At 64.8% G+C, this 9,429-nt stretch overlaps 2 protein-coding genes across 2 annotated transcripts; both read right to left on the bottom strand.

Annotated features, from left to right (window-relative positions):
* Nucleotides 1-2,462: 2,462 nt before the first annotated feature.
* EMIHUDRAFT_42244 (hypothetical protein) lies at nt 2,463-3,839 on the bottom strand (the record flags this gene model as incomplete). The annotated part of the gene is made up of 2 exons (XM_005778223.1): nt 2,463-2,561; nt 2,622-3,839. Coding segments are annotated over 2 exons (1,317 nt in total), but the record flags the coding sequence as incomplete, so codon positions are not given.
* A 1,473-nt stretch (nt 3,840-5,312) lies between these two features.
* On the bottom strand, nt 5,313-7,875 carry Lhcf27 (light harvesting protein). The gene is made up of 3 exons (XM_005778222.1): nt 7,846-7,875; nt 5,963-6,460; nt 5,313-5,804 (listed from the first exon to the last, which is right to left on the bottom strand). The coding sequence occupies exons 2-3, from the start codon at nt 6,456-6,458 to the stop codon at nt 5,572-5,574; spliced, it is 729 nt and encodes a 242-aa protein (XP_005778279.1). The 5' UTR covers nt 6,459-6,460; nt 7,846-7,875; the 3' UTR covers nt 5,313-5,571.
* Between the last annotated feature and the right edge of the window lie 1,554 nt (nt 7,876-9,429).

Below are 9,429 nucleotides of genomic sequence, written 5' to 3'. Positions count from 1 at the left end.
GCGTAGGCGCCGATGGCGTGCTTTAAGGACGTCGGGCCGGCGGCGCGTGAGACGGCGCCGCTGAACTTGGAGAGGTTGAACGGGAAGGAGAAGGTCGGATGGAAGGTGGCGCCCTCCCAGGCGTCGCGGGGCGGGATCTCCGCTGCCTTCTTGAGTGTGCGCGAGCCGGACGCCGGGATGGCGAGCTCCGGCGGGTCGGTCCGGAGCGTCTTGGTTTTGTAGGTGCGGTTGCGCGTGGTGATTGGCTCCTCGCGCAGACGAGAGGCGGCACTCGAGGGCGTCGCGAGGGCGGCGAGGATGAGCATTGGGATGTGCATTCGTTTGACGTCCAAACAGGAGATCGCTGATTGCATTGCTAAAAAATCTCTTTCGGAAAAAAATACTTGTGAAAGCTGCGAGAAACTGCCACCGGCGGCAGGCCGCACGTGCGAATGCCGGACATTTTGGAAGGCACACCGCGTGCACCTGTCGTCGCTGACGCCGCGCACGCCACGACTAGCTCTTGCCTTCCGAAGTTTCAAGTTATCGTCTCCAATCACCACAACCCTCCGGAAGGCAAGAGCCATCCAATCACCACAACCCTCCCACAAAACTACACGAACCTCTCAATCACGGCCCATAGCAATGCACCTCGCCCCACCCCTCACCCGTCAAGATTGGCAACGGCTGGAACGCCGCGAGCTTGGTCGCCCACCACGGCGGCGGCGGGAGCAGCGCCACCTCGTCGGGCGCACACGGCGAGAGGAGGCCCGCGAGGAGGCCCTTGCCGACGTGGCACTTGGCGCTGCCACTAGCCGCGTCGTACGTGTACGTGACGTGTGTGCCCTTGCTTTTGGCGCGCCACGCCTCGGCGCTCGCCGCGCCGTTCGGCGGCTCGAGCGTGTCGAGGCGCGCATACTCGAGCGCAAAGGACTTGCCGGCGGCCTTGGCCTCGCCAATGAGGCGGCGCAGCTCGATCGCGGGCAGCGTGTACCGCGCGTCGGGCTTGGACGCGGCGTCCTCGGGCACGGGCCCCGCGACGGCCATCAGCCCGATGACGCGGCCGAGCATAGGGTTCCACATGCGTGCCGAGTGGCCGACGCTCTTGAGCAGCTGGCGCGCGGCCGGGTCGAACGAGGCCGTCACCTCGGCGGGGTACTGCCGGCCGATGAGGAGCGAGGACGTCTTGTGCACGCGGATGACGCTGAAGGCGCCCACGCCGAGGGACGCGTGCAGCAGGCCGGTCGGCACGAGCAGGTGGTTGGAGCCGGCGTGGTAGCGCTGGTTCGAGAACATATTGGGCGCCATCTGGTCGAGGACGCCGAGGCTCGGCAGCACAAACGCGTAGAGCACCGCCGCGACCAGCGGCAGCGTCACGCGCGTCGCCGATACTGATGCTGCGGGAGGCGGCGCTGTCGTCGTCGGCGTGGTCGCCGTGAACATGGGCATCTTGTAGACGGTGCGTGCGAGGATGACGAGCTGGACGAAGTAGGCGCACGGCGCCGTGTCAAAGAAGAAGGGGTGCGTGCCGACGCGGCGGCCGAGGGAGAAGGCGATGCCGGTGGCGAGCGCGAGGGCGCGCGCGGTCGTGTCGCCTTTTGCGACCTCGGAGAGCACCGCGGCGGTGGCGTCCGGCGCGAAGAAGAAGAGGTACTGCGCGGCGCAGACGGAGAAGCCGCCGGCGTTATTGGGCGGCGGCGTGAGGACGACGAGGAGGTGGAAGAGGAGCGCGAGGGCGAGGCCGAGCTTCCGCCAGCAGAGGAGCAGGATGGGCACGAGGAGCTCGACGGCGAGGGCGGCGAGGGGCGCGGCGAGGCGGAGCAGCGACGCGACGGCGGGGCTGGTGACGACGCTGGAGGGCGCGTACGCGGCCAGGAGCTGGGCGAAGAAGATGGTGCCGCACGAGGTGGTCGCGTCGAGGAACCTGCCGCAAAAGGGAGGGGGCACGCTCGAGCGCTCGCCTGTCAGCAGGCCAGAGTAACGCCGCGGTTCGGGTATCACGCGTGGTGGACGGCGCACGACGTGTTAATCTTCCAGAAGGCGGCGCCCGCGTAGAAGGTGATGAGCTGCGCGCGGATGGCGGCCGCGGCTCTGACGACGTCGCAGCCGCTGCACAGCAGCGTGAGGTCCATGAGGACCGCCCAGATCTCGACCTCCCAGATAAAGGGCACGTTGATGAGGCGGAGGCAGAGCCGCGCGAGGGTGGTCGCGGCGAAGAGGCGCTTCGAGGCGGTGAGGCTCGTGAGCAGCACGCACGCGATCAGCACCGTGTTCGAGCGCGCGAACAGTCCGCCCACGGACGAGCCGCCGTAGCACTGCATCAGCCCCTGCAGGAGCCACACGCTGCGCACGTACGCCGAGAAGAGCCGCACGGACTCCGCCGCGCCGGCCGCGTCGTCCTCCTTCGCCGCCACTGCGCCGCCGCCGTGTCCGCCGCGCAGCCGGATAAAGGCGGCCGCGGCGCTGCTCGCGTCGTTGAGGTGCACCTGCTTTCCACGCACCCACACGGCCGCGACGTTGCGGTCGTCGCCGAGGTTGACATACTTTTCGAGCACGCCCAGCGCCATCGCCTCCTCCGGCGGCTTGTCCTTCATCTGCGTGCTGCTGCTGTTCCTCCTCGTGCCGCCCGGCAGCAGTAGCACGTCGCCGGCGGACGGGTCGACGAGCTGCGCGTCAAACTCATTGCCGACCTCGAAGCCTCCGATGGGCATGCTGAGGGCCGCGGCGCCGCCGCGCGTCGCAAGCCAGAAGGCGTACTTCCAGTCGACGGTCGTGTCCTTGTGCAGGCAGCGCGAGGCGATGACTGCCGTGCGGCACGCGTGGAGCATCGACGGGGCGTAGCCGCCGGCGGTGTCCGTCGCGAGTCCGACGTTACATCCGCAGCGCCACGCGTTCGGCGCGTCGAGGGTGGACGCGGGCTTCTCCGTGTGGAAGACGTTGCTCAGCGGGCAGAAGGCGAGCGCCGACTTGCGGCGGGCGATGAGCTGCAGCTCGCTCTCGTCGAGATGCATGGCGTGGGCAAGGACGCAGCGGTCGGTGAGCAGCCCGGCGGCGTCGAAGAGCGCCGCGTCGCGCTGGCCCGGGTGCAGCTTCTCCACAAAGGCGAGCTGGTCGGCCGATTGGGCGATGTGCGACTGCACGAAGACCTTGTTGGCGCGCGAGCCGCCGTCGCCCCCATCACTGCCATTGTACTTGCGGGCGATCTCGCCGAGACCCGCGAGCAGCGCGGTGCTGCACGTCGGGATGAAACGCGGCGTGAGCGCCGGGTGGACGAGCGGCCCATTCGGATGTGCGACCTCCGCCTTGGCGATCGTCGCCTGCACGAAGGCCTCCATATCGCTCAGCGACGCCTCGGTGGACTCGACATAGTCGGCCGGCGAGCAGCGGTCCATGCACACCTTGCCGACGACGGCGCGCAGGCCTTGCTCAAGGCACGCGTCGACGAGCTTGAGAGTGCCCTCGAGGTGGATTGTGCCAAAGTAAACGGCGGTCGTGCATCCGTGCTTGAGCGCGCGGCGCACGACCGCGCCCGAAACCTCCGCCGCAACCGTCGGGTCGGCCCAGGCGCGCTCGGCGGGATAGGTGTAGCACTCTAGCCAGCCGGTTGGGCCGAGCAGCGGTCGGTCAGTGCCGCTCCCGGCAAACGTGACCTGCGCCGGGTGCACATGAGTATCCACGAAGCCAGGTAATATAATGCTATCCTCGGCGAGTTGCGTGACGTCATGCAACGTCGATTGCAGTGCATCAGCGTCGGCGCCTTGCACAATATTGGTGATAACGCCATCAGTGACGACGACGAGCGCATCGCGCAATACCTCGATTGTGGACGGCGACGTGGCATGCGCTAGCGTGCCGCGCAGGGCAAACGTCTTGGAGCACATTTGAGGACCATGCCCTCGCCTGGGGTACATCTGAGGATCTGTCGGCCGTCGTCATGACACAAAGAATTGTTAAAACACAAGCCTCTCTCACAGCACACTGGCACGACAAGGGCGCGAAGAATACCTCCCCGCTGTGCTTCGGTTGTTGTTTTGTGTTCCGTGTGTGTGTACATATATGTAACATGTATCTTCTGGTGCGTATGTGGTGGTCGCCTGCACATCTGCACATCGGCCTCTGGCCTGCCGCGCATCCGCCGGATCCGGCGCACACCGGCCCTGATATTAAACTACAGCGGGATTATGCGAAAGAACATGCTCAGTGCGCTCAGTGCTCGCGCCGGCCCGCCACCCCGCCCGCGGCGCATGCGGTTTTGCTGCCCCCAACCCTCCTTCTCCAGCCGGGCAACCTTCTCCTCGCGCGTCTCCTTCGCTTCCCCGCCGCTCTGGCCATCCCCGCCGCCGCCCTCGCCCCCGCCATTCACCCCACCCTCGCCTCCGCCCTCGCCTCCGCCCTCGCCTCCTCCGCCCTCGCCGCCACCACCCTCTCCATTGCCACCCGGGCCGACCGCACCGCTCCCGCCACCTTCACCACCGCTGCTGCCCCCACTGCCACCGCCACCGCCGCCGCCGCCGCCGCCGCCGCCGCCGCCGCCGCCGCCGCCGCCGCCGCCGCCGCCGCCGCCGCCGCCGCCGCCGCCGCCACCGCCACCGCCGCCGCCCTCGCCGCCGCCGCCCTCGACACCGCCGACCCCACTTCCGCCAGCCTCGCCTCCGTGGTCACTGTTCTTCCCACTGCCGCCGTCACCGCCATCGCCAAATTTCGACTCAAAGAAGTTTCGCCGCCGGTGACGCGCGTACGCCGAGCGTCCAATCCTCGCTGTCACCAGCAGTCCAACCACCTTTTGCCACACCTGTGCGTTCACGACGGCCCTGCCGACGCGCTTTGCGGTGGAGATTACCTTTGTGACGCCACTCTTGAGCCCGTTCGCAGACCCGGAGATCGCGGTCTTGATTTTGAATTGCTGTGCACCGCCCTCCTGCGCGACACGCGCGTTGAAGGCCGCGGCGAGCGCGTCAACGCTCAGATCCGACGAGTCCGGGGTCAGCTCATCGCCATTCTCGGCAGACGCTTGCAGCACCGGCCGGCAGCCGCGGAGAGCGCCACCGTGGAGCGGCCGCCGCGCCGGGATGAGGAGGGCGCCGACGGCGTTACAGAGGACGAGCACGCACGCCGTGCGTAGCATCATGCTTCGCAACCCCCTGCGGCCACAGACAAGCAGCTGCAGAAATGAAGAAATCGCACTGGGGAAGAAATCGTGCACGCTTCTCCGTTTTGAGGGGGGCGGGGAAGCTTAACTTTGAACAATATTCTTTGTCCCGCTCGTCGACGTCGCGTCGGACGTCGTCGTCGATCCACGAAGCACGATCGTCGTGTCTGATCGCTGCGGTGCCACCGGTGTAGAATACCTCTACATGATTGCACTACAAGTTAGACTCTCCACACGCACCGGCCCAAGCTCTCGCCAAACCCCCAGACCCCCCGAGCGCGGCGCCCCGCCAGGACGCCGCCCACGGTGCATTCGGGGCAAGGGCCCCCCCTCGGGCCGTACATGCGAGGCCAAAGAGAGGGGCCAGACCGCCAGGCGTGGGGAGGTGGATCGTGGCGACGCCCCCCGGGCGCCTCTCCCGCGCGCAAGTGTCCAAGCGGCGCCTACTGCTTCTTGGAGAGCTCCGGGATGGCGGCCGCCGCGCCGCACGCCGCCATGCCCAGCGAGGCGAGCACAAAAGAGCCGACGCGGGCGGGGCCCTTCTCGACGTCGTCGAGCGCAGCCTCAAGCACGGGCTGGGGCGGGACGGGGATCGGCCACACCGGGTTCCCCGTGAGAGACTCGTGGATGAGCATGCCAGAGATGCCCATCATGGCGGCGCGGCCGTTGTTGCGCTCTGCGTCCGGCGGGGCGGCGGTGAGGGGAGCGAGGGCGAGGGGAGCGAGGGCGAGGGGAGCGAGGGGAGCGAGGGCGAGGGGCCGGGCGGGTGCGGGGAGGGAACATGGCCCGTGGCAGGGCAGGGCGGGGGGGCGGGGGGCGGCCGGGCCCCCGCACCGGCGTTCAGCTTGAACTCCTTGCCAGAGAAGCCCTCGACGTCGGGGTAGCGCACCCAGAAGAAGGGGATGACGTCACCCGGCGCCTTGGCCGGGTCCTGCGCCAGCACGCTGTTGTCGAGCAGCGCCACGATGAGGACGATCTGAATCCACGCCAGGTTTGGCAGCGCCGCCCACGACGCGAGCGTGCCGCCAGGCATGTCCGAGAACTTGATGTCCTCAGCAAAGGAGAGGTAGCCGGGCCAGCGGATGCCAGCCTCGGTGAGGATGACGTGCAGGGTGGCCGCCATCGCGAAGCGGCCGTGCTTGATCTCCATCTCCTGCCAGCGGCGGTACTTGTCGGGCATACGCGTCATCAGGCCGAGCGGGTCGTACACGCCCAGCGGCTTGGTGGTGCCGACGTCGCCCGGCGTGATGGCCGCCATGCGTGCGTTGGACACGGCCGGGCGCACGACCGGCGCATTGAGCGAGAGCGACGAGACGGCAGTGGAGAGCATGACTGTGGAGGGAGGCCGGGATGTGTGAGGCACAGAGAGGGACGGGCGATGACGTCGGGGCGCAGAGCGGAGGAGCGCAGTTTCGTGTGCCGTGAGAGAGGGAGCCGCGCGTGTGGATGCGGCAGCGCTGTGGCCGCTGAGCCGCACAGCTCGCATCCGGTGCGAACTGGCAATCCGGAGGGAACTGCGGTCTGGACCACGCTGCGCAGCGCGCCGCCACTCGGTGGCGGTGCCACTGCTGCAGGCAAGACGCAGCGGCCTCAGCGCACCCTCTGTGTGGCGCGGCCTCTCTGCGGCGAGGCGGTGCAGCAGTCCTCGAAGTGTGCGTGTGGGGGGGGTGGCGAGGGCTGCGCAGATGCGCGCCCGCTCGGGAGGTTCACCCTGCGAGCTGCTGCTATTATTGGCAAGAAAAAGAAAGAGGCGTGCAAGACACACACTCCTCGACACAACATCCCTGTCGTGTGTGGACTGTGGCGGTTATTCTCCCACCCCTCCCTTGGTTTTGGGTCGCTTTTCGCTTTATTTTTCTTTCCAGCTCTCACTCCCTCGGCGGTCGGCGCTCGGGTTGTTGTATGTTGTCTGTCTTTTATCTGTACTAACGCACACACATTATCGGCACAATGAAAGATGTACGCCACCGTTTAGCAAGGGGTGCCAACCCCCATGCGGTCTCAGAGAAGGGGGGGCTTCATCTCTCTCATACTAGCTCTCATATGCAGCCACGCCACCCCGGCCGGCCGTCGGATCCCACACACACAGCCACTGCAGCCCGTGCCCAACACGCTACCACGCGTTTTGGAACAGGGTAAATACACGCGCGCGGTCCCGAGAGAGCGTGCCTCGGGTCATGCATGGAGTGCACGGTACTCGTCTGTTGCCATATCCCAAACTGTCCGCGTCCCTGGCTTCGGACACAGGGGGTCTGTAACCACTGACTCGCGTCCGGCGACGGCATCGATGCTGTCCGCCCGAGCGTGACTCGCAACTCCACGATTTGCCGTCCACGGACAAAGCGGCTCCCCTCCATCATAGTTGAACCGTCTCAATAGTTACATACATACTCGCAAGATATATGGGTGGCGGGTGCATTTTGCCGATCGTTTTGCTTATCGGCCCTGAACCACGAGACTCATTGCTCAAAGTCAGCACAAAAATCGATGATAACCGCAGACCGAGAGTTTCTTGAGAAACAGAGTGAGCTGGTTCAGTGAAGGTGGCCCAGCCACACCCGCGGTCGGAGCAGGGGAGGGGGCAATCAAGGAGAGTGACGGCGCGGTAGATAGATGTTCAGTTCGGGGCGCAAGATGTGGTGAGCTACTCTGCGTTCTCGCACATTTTCTAAGTGTGCGTGTGGGGGGGGGGTGGCGAGGGCTGCGCAGATGCGCGCCCGCGATCCGCTGGGAGAGCTGAACCTCTGCGAGCTGCTGCTATTATTGGCAAGAAAAAGAAAGAGGCGTGCAAGACACACACTCCTCGACACAACATCCCTGTCGTGTGTGGACTGTGGCGGTTATTCTCCCACCCCTCCCTTGGTTTTGGGTCGCTTTTCGCTTTATTTTTCTTTCCAGCTCACTCCCTCGGCGGTCGGCGCTCGGGTTGTTGTATGTTGTCTGTCTTTTATCTGTACTAACGCACACACATTATCGGCACAATGAAAGATGTACGCCACCGTTTAGCAAGGGGTGCCAACCCCCATGCGGCCTCAGAGAAGGGGGGGCTTCATCTCTCTCATACTAGCTCTCATATGCAGCCACGCCACCCCGGCCGGCCGTCGGATCCCACACACACAGCCACTGCAGCCCGTGCCCAACACGCTACCACGCGTTTTGGAACAGGGTAAATACACGCGCGCGGTCCCGAGAGAGCGTGCCTCGGGTCATCACATGCATGGAGTGCACGGTACTCGTCTGTTGCCATATCCCAAACTGTCCGCGTCCCTGGCTTCGGACACAGGGGGTCTGGGGTGATGCTCCGATAAACCCTCCGGATCTTCGACAAAAGTTGGACATTTCTTTTTTCAAAGTGCAAGGTGTGAATAAGAGGTTTATGATAGGGCTACTACGACGAACTATGCGGCAATCGACTGGGGCGCAGGGCCCCAGCACATCCCGCACAGAGACCTCGTAGTAACCCTACTAGTACCGCCGATGCGATTGCTCGATAAGCGGTGAGAGTAACGGACGGTCGCACAGAAGTTCCCACACGTGGGCACTCATGAAGGGCGCCTGGGTCTAAATTTAGTGCGTGTGAATGAACTTTAGTGATAGTTTAGTGCGCTATTTAGTGTGTGTGTTCGAGTGCGTGTGTAGTGCGTCTTTAGCGCAAATTTAGCACATATATATACGAGTAGCACATATTTAGAGTGTTTTATCTCCAATTTAGCGCCACATTTAGTTCACTTTAGGTGCGGGCAGCTGCAGTACATTTAGTGTAGGTCCCGCTTCTTTAGTGCGGGCACGCACCTTTAGCACGGCTTCCCGGCCACACCACAGCTAGCCAGGGCCGCGTGCTTTGCTCCTTGGCGTTCGCGGTTGGGGACGGGACAGGGAACTTTTCCCAGGTTATACCCGCAAAATACCCGGTATTATTGCCAATTTGGCTGAATTTGGCCGCAAACCAGCCTCTAGACTCGGCTCAGATCCCGAAAAATTGATGATTCCATTGAGGCTAGTGCCATTTCACTCTGACACGCTAATCTTGAAAACGTCTCCAACGGAGCTCCGTGTTGCTTCCAGCGCCCTCCCCCGCGCTCCCCTGCGGCCATGGCCGATGCTCCTAGAAAGAGAGGTCATCTGGCTACCGCGAGAGCGACCCAACTCGTCGACATCGTCCGATGATGGTGCCGCAAAGTCAGCCTTCGGAGGCTATCGTGGGGTCGAGCCGGCAGTAGCCGTGACATGTGGTTCCACCACCCCTCGTAGGCTTTGCCTCTGACCGCCACCGTTCCCAGGCTGCCTAATTGGATGGAAAG

This window comes from Emiliania huxleyi (genome assembly GCF_000372725.1).
Source record: "Emiliania huxleyi CCMP1516 unplaced genomic scaffold EMIHUscaffold_25, whole genome shotgun sequence".
NCBI lineage: Eukaryota > Haptophyta > Isochrysidales > Noelaerhabdaceae > Emiliania > Emiliania huxleyi.
The sequence above is the reverse complement of the archived record's forward strand: the minus strand, read 5'-3'. Positions and strand labels throughout refer to the sequence as shown.